Source organism: Hemitrygon akajei, chromosome 3 (genome assembly GCF_048418815.1).
Source record: "Hemitrygon akajei chromosome 3, sHemAka1.3, whole genome shotgun sequence".
In the NCBI taxonomy this organism is placed as follows: domain Eukaryota; kingdom Metazoa; phylum Chordata; class Chondrichthyes; order Myliobatiformes; family Dasyatidae; genus Hemitrygon; species Hemitrygon akajei.
In genome coordinates this window covers 79568644-79585801 of record NC_133126.1, presented here as the reverse complement: position 1 = coordinate 79585801, position 17158 = coordinate 79568644, and the positions used below count along the sequence as shown (strand labels likewise).

Here is a 17158-nt window from a genome sequence, read left to right as displayed (position 1 = left end):
ACCAGTAACACACCTTTTCCCCTTTTCCCGTCAGTAGAAACGTTTCCACCAGGCTGATTAGCTAAACCATACATGTAGATCAGGATCTGGTCTTGGTTGCCAGGGGCCATTTGAGGTGCACAGTATGAACACTGCCAGTGCTAACGGGCCACGGTAATTTCCTTTCTGTTCAGGATTGCTGAAAAAAGAATGGATCCAGGCACTGATTGTTGTCCTTTCCCTGATGACCAGTGTCTTTAAGAAGCTCTCAAAATATACTTTCTGACAAGAATGTGGCAGAAACACACAGATTAACCATACCACATATATATATGCTTTGGAATAATTAAATGATGCCAAGGAAGAGTTGAAGACCTCTTTCCAAATAAAAACTATACTTCTGAATCATAGTTATCAATGATTTTAAGAAATGTGTTGTGTAAGTTTTGTAAGACATGACACTTCAGTAGAAAATATGACTGGGTTCCTAGGTCATATGTAAGTGGATGATATATCAGCAATATCATGCAAGACTGTAGACTACCTTCAGTGCTTATCGTGGAATACAAAATACTTATGCAATCAATTATTTTGAGTTTTATACTTATAATTAATTTAGGTCACTCTGTAGAGATCTGTTTTCTCCTTGACACGAATGAGTCCTTTTCTGTTATAAAACTAAATCCACTGTGATTCAATGTTGTAAAACAATAAAACATGAAAACTCTGTCTATAATTTTTGCTGTCTCAATACAGCAAATACAGTGTGTATGAGCAATGATCCTACCCACCATGGGCATACTGTCTTCTCCCCTCTCCCATCAGGCAGAAGATAAAGGGCTGAAGCATGTACCACGAGGCTTAAGGACCGCTTCTGTCTCACTGTTACCTTGAGCAAACTACTGATACTATAATGTCGACTCTTGGCCTCACAAACTAACCAGTTATGATCTTGCACTTTATTGTTTCCCTGCGCACATCTTCAGTTGCTTTTACACTTTATACTGCATTACTATTGTTTTGCCGTATTCTGGCTCAATGCACTGTGGCATGACTTGATCTGTACGGACAGTATGAAAGGCAGGGTTTTCACAGTCTCTTGGCACGTGTCACAATAATAAACCAATACCAATAATGAGTACATAGCAAGGTCCCACAAACAGCAATTCATGAATGCTTTATGAGGTGAGGGATGTATGTTGTCCAGAGCACCAGGATTAAACTCTTTGCTCTCTTTCAGATGAGCTACATCAAATCTATTACTTGCACTGAGGAAACCAGGCAGGTCGCCTCATTATTAATCATCTGAATGATGGCTCCTCCAACTTAACTGCATTGGAGTTTATGTGCTCAAATCTCTATCATGGGATTATACCCACAATCTTCAGACTTGAAGACTACAAATAAAGCCATGTCTGAAACAGATACAGCAGTGGTGATACAAAAGATAATCGTGTTTATATTTAGATTTTAGATTATGAGGACACTCAGTCCTCGTTTATTGTCATTTAGAAATGCATACATGCGTTTAAAAAAAAAATGATACAATGTTCCTCTGGAGTGATGTGTTCTGTACTGAAAACAGGATTATGTTTAATATACATCTGCAAAGTCAAAATTCAATACATCAAGTGTATGCTCCAGCCAAATATTGCAACGCTTTTGGAGTATGGGTGGAAGATATTAGTAAGACAGACAGGAGATGCAAAATTTTGTTAAGTGCTGTGACAAATTTGTTTAAGATTTTACAGTTATCAAATGCAATTAGTTATCTAATATGCTTGAAATAATACTTGCTGGTTGACTTCCATTTGAACTTTTATTTGGCACAGAGAAACATATCCTATTTTGATGATGCCCATTTGCCAACACCTATACATTCCAGGAGCATAATGGCCTAGGAATGTTGTTTGGTATTTTTTTCCCATTGCCTCACATTGACATTACTATTGTGGACTATTGTCCCACTTTGGGAGCTTAGCTGAATATTTCCGTTAGTGATTTGTTTTTTATGATCTAATTCTGTTTCAACCATATGAGGAAAAAAAATCTTAACTACCATCCAACAACACAAAATCAGCACAAAAACTTACATGAAGTGATCACTCACCGCAGTTTAAATACATGCTTTTTCTTCTTGTAATCAGCAGCCACTTCACAAATAGCATCTTTCAGATTCAGTGGCTCCTCTCCGTGGTATGTTACACCCGCACTATAATTCTTTGTGTCTTTGTAGAAGTAAAATTCACCACTCTTCAGGGCACAGTACAAGGTGATCCATGACCTAAGTTCCACAAACATTAAGAAAAAATGTTCTCTTTCATTAATAATCAGGCCATTCAATGCCAATTACTTCTGTGCTAAAATACGAAATGATGCTAAGTATAATTTTAATTGATTTCAACGGTTCCATTTTTTTTTAAAAAAAGGGCATTCTTCACCTGCAAACCTTACAATTGATGTTGCATGCATATAGTATTTCTGGAAAAGGATTTAAACTGGTATTGTTATCTTTGTACATGAACTTTCCATCAGCTGTCAGTAAGAAAGGAAGCGTGTCAACTCTGCCCCGGGGTACTGGGACTACGTGTATCCTTCACTCCCATTCAGGCTATTACAGAGAGCATAAACAAGATGTCATTAATCTTCCCTGCTTGGACATTTCAGCACCAAGTAGTGCAGGAAAGGAGTAATTGAACCTGCAAGTGATAAAGATCTTCCTAAATGTTCAACATTGGAAGAACTGACATAGGTAATACTGTGAAAGTGGAATTAAAACAGTTTTGGTGATAGATGAAATTTGGGTTTGTAGTTCTGCTCAGGGACAAAGAGGACATCTGACTGATGCTCTGCGGGAAAAAAATGAAAGGATTAAAATTAGGGATGACTGGTTCATGGGTAGACATTAAAGGCTTCTGAATTTTCAAGGTTGAGTTAAAAGACAACTTTGAATTGAACAAGTTATCAAGTAATCAATAAAAACAGACAAATAAAACTGATATAAACAGCTGAGAATTTATTCTGGGAGCTACACAAGGAAAGATGTGCATCATTTTAAATCAAATGAGTTTCCAGTCAAAGTGAGTGTTTATTAGAGAATGCAGCATAGTTTAAACTTTGAGATTCTAGTATTAACGTAGCGCGCCAAAGGTTTAAAAGAAAGACCCCCATATACAGCGGCCATCATCGGAGAGGACTGAGGCAGAGTGGGTCAGCTTTGGCTCAATCAGGCTTCGGCGAGAACAGGCAGAGGTGAGGCTGAACGGGGCACGACTGCGCAAGTGCGTGAAAGTCGGTCTCTGAGATCAGCGGGGGAATTTAAAAAGCGAGCAGAGGCCGAGTACGAGCTTCATTCCAGGTGAGGTAAGGCCAGGTAAGCTCCTTTAATTAATCTAATTAGCTTAGGAGTAGGTAATGGAGGCAGCAGTTAGGGCAGTTGAGTGCTCCGTTTGCAGTATGTGGGAAGTCAGGGTGAGCACTGTTGTCCCTGATGACTACACCTGCAAAAGGTGCATCCAGCTGCAGCTCCTGACAAACCGAGTTAGGGAACTGGAGCTGGAGCTGGATGAACTTCGGATCATTCGGGAGGCAGAGACAGAAATAGACAGGAGTTTCAGGGAGATAGTCACCCCTAGGAGTCAGGAGACAGGTAGTTGGGTGACTGTCAGGAGGCGGATGGGGAATAGACAGGAAGAGCAGAGCACCCCTGTGGCCGTTCCCATCAACAATAAGTATACCGTTTTGGATACTGTTGGTGGGGACGACCTACCAGGGACACGTTGCAGTGGTTGCGTCTCTGGCACCGAGACTGGACCCTCAGCTCAGAAGGGAAGGAGGGAAAAGAGGAGAGCATAGTGATAGGGGATTCGATAGTTAGGGGGACAAATAGGAGGTTCTGTGGAAGAGATCGAGAATCCCAGATGGTCTGTTGCCTCCCTGGTGCCAGGGTCTGTGATATCATGGATCGAGTTCTCAGTATTCTCAAGAGGGAGGGTGAGCAGCTGGATGTCATGGTCCATGTAGGGACCAATGACGTGGGTAGGCAGAGTGAGGAGGTCCTGAAAGGTGAGTTTAGGGAGCTAGGTGCCAAGTTAAAGGACAGGACCTCCAGGATAGCAATCTCAGGATTGTTACCAGTGCCACGTGCAGGTGGGTTTAGAACTAGTAAGATAGTGCAGATCAACACGTGGCTGAAGACATGGTGCAGGAGGGAGGGCTTCACATTTATAGATAATTGGGCAGTTTTCCAGGAAAGGTGGGACAGTTTACATCTGAACTGGAGGGGGACAAATATTCTTGCAGGTAGGTTTGCTAGAGAGGCTCCAGTGGATTTAAACTAGATATGAGGGGGAAGGGGAACCAGAGTGTAGGAACAGATGTATGGGAGAAGAAAGAAAAAGACAGTAATGTTCTTTGTACTGTTAGAGATAAACAGAGGAAGAGGTGGAGAATTTCTTAAATGCATTTATTTTAATGCTAGGAGCATTGTAAGAAAGCTGGATGAGCTTAGAGCATGGATTGATACCTGGAAATATGATGTTGTAGCTATTAGTGAAACATGGTTGCAGGAGGGGTGTGATTGGGAACTAAATATTCCTGGATTTCATTGCTTCAGGTGTGATAGAATTGGAGGGACAAGAGGGGGAGGTGTTGCGTTGCTTGTCAGAGAAAATATTACAGCAGTGCTCTGGCAGGATAGATTAGAGGGCTCGTCTAGGGAGACTATTTGGGTGGAATTGAGGAATGGGAAAGGTGTAGTAACACTTATAGGGGTGTATCATAGACTACCTAATGGGGAGCGAGAATTGGAGGAGCAAATTTGCAAGGAGATAGCAGTTATTTGTAGTAAGCACAGGGTTATGATGGTGGGAGATTTTAATTTTCCACACATAGACTGGGAAGCCCATACTGTAAAAGGGATGGATGGTTTGGAGTTTGTAAAATGTGTGCAGGATAGTTTTTTGCAGCAATACATAGAGGTACCGACTAGAGAAGGGGCAGTGTTGGATCTTCTGTTAGGGAATGAAATAGGTCAGGTGACGGAGGTATGTGTTGGGGAGCACTTTGGGTCCTGTGATCACAATGTCATTAGTTTCAATATAATTATGGAGAAGGATAGGACTGGACCCAGGGTTGAGATTTTCGATTGGAGAAAGGCTAACTTTGAGGAGATGTGAAAGGATTTAGAAGGAGTGGATTGGGACAATTTGTTTTGTGGGAAGGATGTAATAGAGAAATGGAGTTTATTTAAAGGTTAAATTTTGAGGGTACAGAATCTTTATGTTCCTGTTAGGTTGAAAGGAAAGGTTAAAAGTTTGAGTGAACCATGGTTTTCAAGGGATATTGGAAACTTGGTTAGGAAAAAGAGAGATATCTACAATAAATATAGGCAGCATGGAGTAAATGAGGAGCTTGAGGAATATAAAGAATGTAAGAATAATCTTAAGAAAGAAATTAGAAAAGCTAAAAGAAGATACGCGGTTGCTTTGGCAAGTAAGGTGAAAATAAATCCGAAGGGTTTCTACAGATATATTAATAGCAAAAGGATAGTGAGGGATAAAATTGTTCCCTTAGAGAATCAGAGTGGACAGCTATGTGTGGAGCCGAAAGAAATGGGGGAGATCTTGAACAATTTCTTTTCTTCAGTATTCACTAAGGAGAAGGATATTGAATTGTGTGAGGTAAGGGAAACAAGTAGGGAAGTTATGAAAACTATGATGATTAAAGAAGAGGAAGTACTGGTGCTTTTAAGGAATATAAAAGTGGATAAATCTCCGGATCCTGACAGGATATTCCCTAGGACCTTGAGGGAAGTTAGTGTAGAAATGGCAAGGGCTCTGACAGAAATATTTCAAATGTCATTAGAAACGGGGATGGTGCCAGAGAATTAGCGTATTGCTCATGTGGTTCCATAGTTTAAAAAGGGTTTTAAGAGTAAACCTAGCAATTATAGGCCTGTCAGTTTGACGTCAATGGTGGGTAAATTAATGGAAAGTATTCTTAGAGATGGTATATATAATTATCTGGATAGACAGAGTCTGATTAGGAACAGTCAGCATGGATTTGTGCGTGGAAGGTCATGTTTGACAAATCTTATTGAATTTTTTGAAGAGGTTATGAGGAAAGTTGATGAGGGTAAAGCAGTGAATGTTGACTAGATGGACTTCAGTAAAGCCTTTGACAAGGTTCCACATGGAAGGTTAGTTAGGAAGGTTCAATCGTTAGGTATTAATATCGAAGTAGTGAAATGGATTCAACAGTGGCTGGATGGGAGATGCCAGAGAGTAGTGGTGGATAACTGTTTGTCAGGTTGGAGGTTGGTGACTAGTGGTGTGCCTCAGGGATCTGTACTGGGTCCAATGTTATTTGTCATATACATTAATGATCTGGATGATGGGGTGGTAAATTGGATTAATAAGTATGCAGATGATACTAAGGTAGGTGGCATTGTGGGTAATGAAGTAGGTTTTCAAAGCTTGCAGAGAGATTTAGGCCAGCTAGAAGAGTGGGCTGAAAAATGGCAGATGGAGTTTAATGCTGATAAGTGTGAGGTGCTACATTTTGGTAGGAATAATCCAAATAGGACATACATGGTAAATGGTAGGGCATTGAAGAATGCAGTAGAACAGAGTGATCTCGGAATAAGGATGCATAGTTCCTTGAAGGTGGAATCTCATGTGGATAGCGTGGTGAAGAAAGCTTTTGGTATGCTGGCCTTTATAAATCAGAGCACTGAATATAGGAGTTGGGATGTAATGTTGAAATTGTGCAAGGCATTGGTAAGGCCGAATTTGGAGTATTGTGTACAGTTCTGGTCACTGAATTATAGGAAAGATGTCAACAAAATAGAGAGAGTACAGAGAAGATTTACTGGAATGTTAACCTGGGTTTCAGCACCTAAGTTACAGGGAAAGGTTGAACAAGTTAGGTCTTTATTCTTTGGAGCGTAGAAGGTTGAGGGGGGACTTGATAGAGGTATTTAAAATTATGAGGGGGATAGATAGAGTTGACGTGGATAGGCTTTTTCCATTGAGAGTAGGGGAGATTCAAACAAGAGGACATGAGTTGAGAGTTAGGGGGCAAAAGTTTAAGGGTAACACAAGGGGGAATTTCTTTACTCAGAGTGGTAGCTGTGTGGAACGAGCTTCCAGAAGAAGTGGTAGAGGCAGGTTCGGTATTGTAATTTAAAGTAAAATTGGATAGGTATATGGACAGGAAAGGAAAGGCGTGTTATGGGCTGAGTGCGGGCCAGTGGGACTAGGTGAGAGTAAGTGTTCGGCACAGACTAGAAGGGCCGAGAAGGCCTGTTTCCGTGCTGTAATTGTTATATGGTTTATATGGTCATTGGGCTTATTCAAGGTGAGATGGGTGAGGGTGGGGTGAGATTTTATCAACACATTATGAAATGAAACTGGCAATTGGTTTATGATTTAATTAACATATAACCAAAAAGAAATCTTTCCTTAGTGCATCTAAAGGATATCTTTGAAATGCACAGTTTGTGTGTTACAATAATTGCCCCTATAGCTTCTCAGAATTAACCTAGTACTACTTTACGGGTAGGTAAATGGTATGTGAAATCGTGAACATCAGTTCACACGAGTTACTTACAGTTGAAGACAAAAGATCTGAAATATATTCCTACTTAGATCATAAGGGTGAAAATTTAAAGCTTTAAAAACTCACCTGTTTGATGCCTTCTTGTTAGGTCCTTCCAGTTCATGTTTACGTCCCAGATATCCCTCCAGCTGGGCAATTTCTTCTCTTGTGGTAAAACTGGGAAGTGTAGCTGATGTTCTGGGCTTGTCTATTTCCATTGCAGGCAATATCAGAGGTTGAAGCTTGGAGGACCTTTCATAAGACTGCTCTTCAAACTCTAATTTTTCTTCACTCTCCAAAGTTTTATCTTCTGGGCTGTCAGTACCATTTACCATGTTGGACAAATCCTCGGATGTAGTTATCTACGGAGGGTGCAGATAACATCAGAGACTGAAACACCAAGGACTTTTTTTTTTAAAAAAAAGTTATGACCTCTATTGTTTTTGAATTAACTCAATAACTCTGATTTGGTGATCAAAAAGCAACCATCAGAGATCCACATAATCAAGAAAATATCCTGGAATTGTATATTTTCAGCTCACGGTTAGCTTTACCAAAGTGCAACCAAACCAACAAAATATCAAATAGTTCTCACATCAGCAACTATTGATCTTAGTGTTAATATGTCAGCATGGCATTTCTTTGTTTATTAAATGAACTGCATTTTAATCATTTTAAATGAAAATGTATTTACTGAAAATAGGAAGAGAGCATTGTGTGTTTAGAGAGTAACAGCGAATATGGAAATTTCACTTAATATGTCTGAAGGAAAGTGATCCTCTAAAATTGCCCATGGTCTTCATTCCCTTTTGATCCTCCTGCCTCACACATTTCTCAATGGCTCTGTGCTCTAGTGTTCACTTAAGTCAAAATTAGCACAAAGGAACGCCCACCTCGCGGCATTACATTTTAATTTCAGCTCTAGCTGTCACCCCCACATCTGCTGCAACACCACCACCACTACTTAACCTTGGAAATTCCTGCACTTAGATGTCAGGAAATCAGTGGAATCAAGGAAACGAACTTTAGTTTCTATGTTTAGTAGTGACCAAATATCAGAGAGGTTTGTTTGCAAAGAGCGTTTCTAATTTTAAGCGTGGTGTTATGCTGTTGCATGTGTAACCAGCCAACAAAGAAAATACAGTTGGTAATATTAGCAAGCATTTAATAAATTGCCTCCTACATTAGCACAGGCATTTAAAATATTAGCAAGCTGATAAATGTGTTAAAATATACACAAGGTAAACATGTTGGAGTTTCTTTGTAAATATTACTGAAAGTAACCTCTGGGTTATTTATTAGTTCTGATTTCTTGTTGCAAATATCACAAATTTTTGGTAAATGGAAAATACAATGATTTTATTTTTGTTAGTGCTGCTAAAAGGTTATGTGAGTGCCTGAAAAAATTGTTAACAGACTTCTCAAATCATGAAATGAGATTATCTAGGGGTTTTTAATATGAGTCTTGGATCACAGAATAATTTGAAATCTCAAAGTCTGCTCCTTCTGTGGAGAAAATGTGCAAACTTCCCCTTGTTTCTTATGTTGATTCATAAAAATTGGAATCAACTCGGTCCAAATCTTTGCATTTCTTTTCATGACCTTCTTGCTGTTCCAAATAGAAATGCATCCTCCGGATTACTTCAGTCTGCTGTCACAGGAAATCTATTAATTCAAGGGAAACATATCAGGTTCACATAACAGTTCAGTTCACCATTGATTTTATGCTTTATGTCATGATACAGCATCTGTTGACAAATTACAGGCAGGTGCGGTCTGCTGAATGAAAGTGAAAGGAGACTAAGTTCAGTAGACTCGTTGTTCTTTATTTAAGGGCTGGCATTTAAAAGAAAACATTATTTCCTTTTATCCTCCTTGCACTTGCAACTCAGAATGCAAAAGGATGCCATCACTAAGAATTTCTGCAATATTTCTTCCCAGTTTAATTAGAAGAACTAAAAAACTTACCTGTTTTCCTGTCAGGGCTACCCACCTTCGTAAGTCCATGGCAGGGTTTTCCAGGGTTGGGGTTTACCATTGATCGACGCATGTAGTTTCTTCTATAAAGATTTTAGCTTTTATTTATCAAGCACGCGGAGAAAATCCACCCATTCCAGAGTGCGGATGTACAGACTCCTTACAGAGGACGCTGGGACTGACTCTGAACTCCAATACCCCAAGCTGTAATAGTGTCACGTTAACTGCTACACCATCATGGCCCCCTTAATGCTTTCCCTCCCCTCTAAGCCTTTAAGGAGTTCTGAACTAGAAATTGTTAACAACAAATTTCATGACATCTGCTGGTGATATTATACCTGATTCTGATTAATAAAATTAAATCTGTCATTGTGCATTGCAGTGATAATACTTAAAATCCCAGCTAAGCATCTTGCCTTGCTTGGTTTAGTTTCATGACAGGGTAAAGGGAGGACTGGAAGAGAATAGCTACTGAAGCAGCAGTGTTGGAACGTGGAGCAGCTTCAACACTTTGGACCCAGGGAAGGGGCAGTGAGAGGGGGAAGCTCCTGGAGGAAGAACAGAATAAGAGGATATTGGTCTAGCTGTATTGTGGTATATTCTCAAGATACAAAAGGACATAGGGAGTGTAGAGAAACCAGTAATCAATATAAAATGGACAAGAACTGTGTGAGGAAAGATCGGTTAATAATATGAAAGAGGGACCCATTTGAAATAATCACATCAATCAAAAGTAAAGAAAGAGTAATAGGGTTAATTTAAATCAAAAAAGAAAAACTTCAGAGAGTAAACAAAACCAAAATACTTTACATCCATCTTCACAGAATTGAATATCTTCGATGTCAGAGCAGAGGAAGAAAGCATTGAGATAAAAATAGATTAAAGGGAGGCCTTAAATAGATTAGCTTCACTCAAAGGTAATGTGACCCTGTCCGGATGGGTCACATCTCGGCCAGCTCAAATGGATCTAGGAAACTTTCTGTCCATAGCCTTTCAAGTACTAACAGAAAGGGAAGGCTGCAACAATAGGCAATCAATTTAATGGCAATGGTGGAAAGCTCCTTGAGACCATTTCTGAGGGAAGCATTGACTAAGAAGTATGGATGTTCTAGAGGGTCGGTAAACTTTGACAATCCTGATTGAGTCTTGGATGCAATTAACAGGGAAGGTTGGTGAAAAATGTTGCATTAATATTCTTTCAAGAAGAATTTGGGGAAACTGCCTCATTTTTGTTGAACGTAGTAGGAGAGATTTAAAAGGAGTCGTTAAACTATCTTTGTAAAGAGGTGTGTTTCACACAAAAACAAAGAGATGATAGTCTCTGAGCAGGCCTTAGTGAGGATGTACAATTCAAGCTCTGTATTTCGGGAACGGCAATCAGGCGCTGGAGAGGGTGCAGAGGCGGTTTACCAGGACGATATCAGGGAAGAGAAGCTGAAGAACCTGTCAATGCCCGCTTGCACAGTTAACGCTGGTGAGAGCTACAAAGCTGCCCAGAAATTGTAAGATGCTTCAACACAGCAAACAGTGAGAAGCTATTTCCTCTGTGATAATCAGAGCTGATAGACATAAAAAATATTTTAAAAGACAGTGGGGAAAAGAGCAGTTATTTTATTACCCTGAAAAATCTTCAGATCTGATCTAATAGTGCAATGAGATTCAAAGGGAATGTTTTAATCATAATTGGACACATTTGAGAAGAAGATTAATCTGCATCTTTAGGGGAAAATGTGAGAGTATGGAACAATGTTGAAAAGACCTTTCAAAGAGATGGCTTGTGCATGATCCTGTTTGGTTCATGATTCTATAAAGCCATTTACAAAGAACAGGATTATTTGGCAGATGAATGTGGGCTGAAGTATTGTTGTAGAGGGCAGAGTTTTAGATTTTTAGATCCATGGGGTCTCTTCTGGGGAAGGTTGAATTGTGTCTATTTTAATGTGAGAAATATGAGAAATAAGGGTGATGTACATGGGGCTACAAAATTGTGGCCCTTTCATGGGTGTTGAAAGGGCAGGAACAGCTGCTGGGACTTACTATTTTCTAAAGTAACGGACAGAGGTTAAAGAGATGAGAGAGTGGCATTGCTAATCATGGATAAAGCAGCTGCAGAAAGGGTGCATGTCCAGGAGAGATTGTCTACTGAATCAGTGTGAGTGGATGTCAGAAATGGGAAGGGAGCACTCACTGGATTGGGAATATTCAATAGACCACCCCCACCCCCCACTCCCTTAACAACAGAGGAGCAGATTGGGGGTCACATTTTGAAAGGATGCAAGAATGTTGTCACGAGTGACTTCAACTTTCCAAATATTGATTGGCATGTCCTCAGGGAAAAAAGATTAAATGGCGGAATTTGTGAGCTGTGCTCAGGAAGGATTCCTTTTAGAGTATGTAGACAGGCCAAGTGGAGGAGAGGCCATGCTGGATTTGGTACCAGGCAATGTATCTGGTCAGGTGACAGATCTCTTGGTGGGTGAACATTTCAGAGATGGTAACCACAAGTCCTTGATGATGATTACCTGCCTTGGACAGGGATAGGAGCAGATGGTATGGGAAAGTATTTAATTGGAGGAGGGCAAATTATGATGCTATTAGACAGGAAATTAGGAGTGTAAATTGTGAACGGATGTTCTCAAGGAAATATACAATGGAAATGCACGACCGAAATGTGGGGGTTGTAGATGCTGTTGACTGAAGTGTGGCGGGAGACTGAAACATTGAGACAGCAGACGGTGTGCGCTGCTGTCGGAAGAAGACCCTGTAGTCGAGTGATTCCCCCTCTCTCTCTTTGGTGAGTGAGAGCCTGTCGGACCTCAAGTCAGGGGGCTAAGAGGAGCAAGGTGGAAGATTGTAACAGCGGAACAGCGACCCTCTTGTTGCAGGAGTGATCTCTCTCTCCCTCACTGGTGAGCGAGTGCCTCTCTGAGATACCAAAGTGTTGGGTTGTGGACTGTAGATTTTTAATGGACTCTAGATCAAGGTCTCTTTGGAAGCTTTTGCTACTGCTTGCATGATGGTGGGTAGGAGGTTCGGTGCTTTTGCTGGTGCAAGTGGGGGTTGGAGGAGTAGGGTCATGCTTGTGCATGAAAGGGAGGGGGTCTTTGTGGTTCTGGTGTTTCTCTCATTCGTTCTTCGGGGTTTCTTTTTGTTTCATGGATATAAGACCATAAGATATAGGAGAAGTAGGTCATTTGGCCCATTGAGTCTGCTCCGCCATTCAACATCTGCAAAGAGTAAGTGTTTCAGGTTGTATACTGTATACATTCTCTGATATTAAATTGAACCATTTATTTTGGGAATACTTGCATGGAGTTCTGGATAGGTTTGTGCCATTGGGGCAGGGAAAGGTTGGTAGGGTGAAGGAACCATGGCTGACAAGAAATGTGGAACATCTGGTCAAGATGAAGGAAGAAGCATACTCAAGGTTTAGGAAGCAAGGATCAGATAGAGGGTCTCAACATTTACAGGGTAGCCTTAGTGGCGCTGAAGATTGGACTTAGGAAAGCTAGAAGAGGCATAGGAAGACCTTGGTGAGTAGGATTAAGAAAAAAAAAACAATGCATTCTACATATATGTGAAGAGCCGGAGGATGGCCAAAATTTAAGTTAGATCAGAGATAGAAGAGGAAATGTATACCTGGAATGGGAGGAGGGAGGGGAGGTCCTTAATGAATATTGTGCGTCTGTATTCCCCAGTTACAGGGGTTCCCAACCTTCTTGATGCCATGGACTGTTACCATTTACTGAAGGGTCTGTAAACGCCAGGTTGGGATCAACCTGATGAATATGAACAGGCTGAAATCCTGGAACATGATGACATCTAGAAAGAGGATGTACTTGAACTTTTGGAAAACATTAGGATAGACAAGTCCCCGGAGCCAGAAGGGATATACTAGATGTTATGACAGGAAGTGAGGGAGGAGATTGCTGCATCTTTGGCAAAGATCTTTGCATCCTCACTGGCTTAGGAGTAGTACCAGAGGACTGACAGATGACAAATGTTATTCCTTTGTTCAAGAAAGGTAATGGGGATAATTTAGGATTTATAGACCACTGAGTCTTACATCAGTGCTGGGCAAACTATTGGAGCGGATTCCTAAAGACAGGAGCATTTGGAGAAGCATAGTCTGATGAGGGATAGTCAGCATATTTTTGTGAGTGGCAGGTCATGCCTCACAAGTCTGACTGAATTCTTTGAGGAAGCGAAAAAATAAATGTTGATGAAGGCAGAGCAGTGGATGTGGTCTATTTTAGTAAGGCATTTGACAAGGTTCCCTATGGTAGACATATTCAAAATGTCAGGATGCACTGGATGCAGGGACACTTGTCTGTGTGGATACGGAATTGGCTAGCCCATGGTTGGTAGAATAGGATAGCAGATGGAGAGTATTCTACCAAAGTAATTTTATAAATTACTTTGAGGAAGTGGAAGGGTAGTTTAGCAACTTTGCATATGACCCAAAGGTTGGTGGAGTTGTGGATAGGATAGGAGGTTGTCATAGGTTACAACATAACATTGTTAGGATGCAGAGCTGAGCTGAGAAGTGGCAGACGGCAGTTCAATCTGAAACATGTGAAGAAGACTGGGTTAATGGCAGGATTCTTACCAGTGTGGAGAACAAAGTTCCTTAGTGTTCATATCCATAAATTCCTCAAAGTTCATTGCAGAGTACTGCAGGCAGTGGTGTGTCGGCCTTTGTTGGTAGGGGCATTGAGTTCAAGAGCCACAAAGTGATGTTGCAGCTCTGTAAAACTCTGGTTAGACCACACGTGGAATATTGTGTTCGGTTCTGGCCGTCACATTATAGGAAGGAAGTGGAAGCTTTTGAGTGGCGCTGGGGAGATTTACCATGACAATGACTGGATTAGAGAGCATGTCCTATGAGGATAGGTTGAGTGAGCTAGGGTGTTTCTCTTAAGAGAGGAGGAGGAGGAGGATGAGAGGTGACTTGAGAGGGGTGTAGAAAATGATAGGAGGCATAGATCAAGTGGGTATCCAGAGAGTTTTCCCCAGAGTAGAAATGGCTAATACAAGGGGACAATAGAATATCTACAGATGCTGGAAATTCAACTGACACACACAAAGTTCTGGAGGAACTCAGCAGGCTGGGCAGTATCTACGGAAAAGAGTGAACAGTCAATGTATCAGGCCGAGCCCCTTCATCAGTACTCGAGGGGTCTGCATTATTGACGGGAATACAGGGGGATATAACTTCAAGGAGAATGTAGGGAAGAGGTCATAGGCAGATTTTTTTTTAAAACACACTGGTGAAGACAGTGTGCACTGCCATTGGTGGTGGTAGAGGCAGATACATTAGGGACATACAAGAGATCTTAGATAGGCATGTGGATGACAGAAAAATGTAGGGCTATGTGGAAGTGAAGGGTCAGATTATATGGTTGACACAACAATGTTGGCCAAAAAGCCTGTAGTGTGCACACTCTATGTGACTATTCATTCACAGAGTCTTTAACTGCCTAATTACTGAATACAAAATAATTAATAACTAAATTGCTGTATATTTTTACAGCAGCAAAGACAATCAGAATAGAAAGAGTTTCCCTGTGCTTCCGTTGAAATGTTCGTATCAGACAGCCGTGAAGAAAAATGCCTGAAATCGGTAACAAAAATGAAATAGTAGAAAATTTTGATAGGTCTGGCAGCATCTGTGGAATGAGAAGCATCGTTAGTAATTTACGCAAACGACTTTGATCTCTTTCCACACATGATGCCCGACCAGTTGAGCATATCCAGCATTTTTTTTGTTTCGCTTGAAGGGCTGTGACTTGTTCAAGTATTTTATTCATTTCTTTTGAAGATTTGCTTGAGGAGATAGGACAATGATTGTATGCAACACTAGAATATCAATCTTTTGTTTTCCTGGATGCTTCATTCATGTAAATTGGCTTTATTTTCTCTCTGTTGGCAACAGCTAGATTTACAAGGCATGGGAATGAGAAAATTCAGGGGATCATTGTTGCTGATGGGATTTAACATTGGAAAGGACATTAAAATTGAAAGATTACTTTGGACTACTTTAATGACATTACATTATCCTAGCCATTTCACTCACACATCCATAATCACATCATTGAACATTCAAGAAAATGTCAAGAGCTGATTCACTTAGAATGATTTGTTGGTTTTTTAAAAAGAAAAACAGGCATGAAGAAATTGCAAAGATCAATTTAAACCCTGAAAAGAACAGAGATACGTTATATTATTTATTTCAGTTTGATTCATTTGGTAGCTCTCTTACCATTGGGTTCTTAATTTTGGATTGGTTTGGATAATCTGTGTGTGATATCTTGATCACATGCAGATAATGTCATGAGTAAATGCTGTATTGTTGGAAGAGCAATACTGAGGGTGTGCTGCTTTAGGCAGGGGACTGGTATTCTATTACCTTAGAGGAGTAGTTTTGGGGCAGTCTGCATTGTTGATAGGGCAGTATGAAAGAATGAAGAGTGAGGAAAGCAGTACAGAAGGTGGGCTGCACTCTCAGTAGTTCTGAAGAAATGCTCCATTATTGGGATTTATTAAGAGTTATTAGGCCCTTCAAAGGAAAAATCTCTATTTCTTTTGACTTCAGTCCATGTTCAGGACATCCACACAGGAACTTTACACCACATAGTTCTCTGGGATTCTTGTACACAAATCAGGAGCAAGTGCAATACAATAGTAGATTGTGTTTACATAACGAACTTCGATCCTGCACTCATAAGTTTCCGCTAAACCGTAGTTGTCTGGATACTGAACTTCACTTTTTGTTGCACTTCAAGATTGCTGTGCTTAGCATTGAAGCCAAACTGATCACCCCCAAAAGACAATGAAAACAGCTTTAACTGGTGCATAGCAGCATGAATATAGTTTCCACCCAAAAAACGTGGTTTAAGTTACAAGTTGCATGGGTCCCAATGGGATAATTTAAAATTTGCTGCAGAGCAGAGAACAGTGTCAGCTCTTAAAGGCAGACTCCTCATGAATGACAGCAGCAAACTGTATGCTACCATGGAGGAGATAACTGGAGAAAGAACCAGTTTTCTTTGTAAGGCATTGAATAAGTTACATTCCAGGAGGGAACAAGACACACCAGAAGGGATAAAGATGAAGCAATGCCAGAAGAAAATATGAGGACATCTCTCAAGATGTCAAGGTGACCTTTACAACACTGGCTATTCAATGCAATAAATAGCAATTATAATTTAACACTGCCATTCACACTCACAGGTAGACAGGCATGCACACATCTTCATAATTTACTCCTATAGTTTCCTATATATTGAGTTTTATAGGATGTTTATATTGTGTTTTCTTTAATTATGTTCTTTATGCTTAAGCAACACAGCCAGAGTAATAATCATTTTATTCTTCTTTCAGATACTTTCAGGAATAGGGGGAAGAATACTAGATGGGAATAGGCTTCTTTTGAAAATGCAGCACCTCGCTAAGCTCAAAGACAGAGAGACCGTGAGTCACACATTAAATGAGTCCAAATGAGGCACCCACAAAATAACATTCTCAAACAAAAAAAATACACATTGCTAGTTCTAACAAACACTGAATATGTTGGATTGCGTGTCACAAGTCTGAAATTGCC

The 17158-nt window shown here is 40.4% G+C and overlaps 1 protein-coding gene across 3 annotated transcripts in view; it reads right to left on the bottom strand.

The window, feature by feature from the left end:
• Positions 1 to 17158, bottom strand: part of LOC140725142 (spectrin beta chain, non-erythrocytic 1-like) — a 332123-nt gene that overhangs the window by 15450 nt on the left and 299515 nt on the right. For all 3 annotated transcript variants that reach the window (XM_073040207.1, XM_073040210.1, XM_073040208.1), the window contains 2 exons: positions 7666 to 7940; positions 2090 to 2263 (listed from right to left, as the gene is read on the bottom strand). In XM_073040207.1, coding sequence (XP_072896308.1) covers positions 2090 to 2263; positions 7666 to 7940 — 449 coding nt within the window. The remainder of the gene's footprint in view (positions 1 to 2089; positions 2264 to 7665; positions 7941 to 17158) is intronic.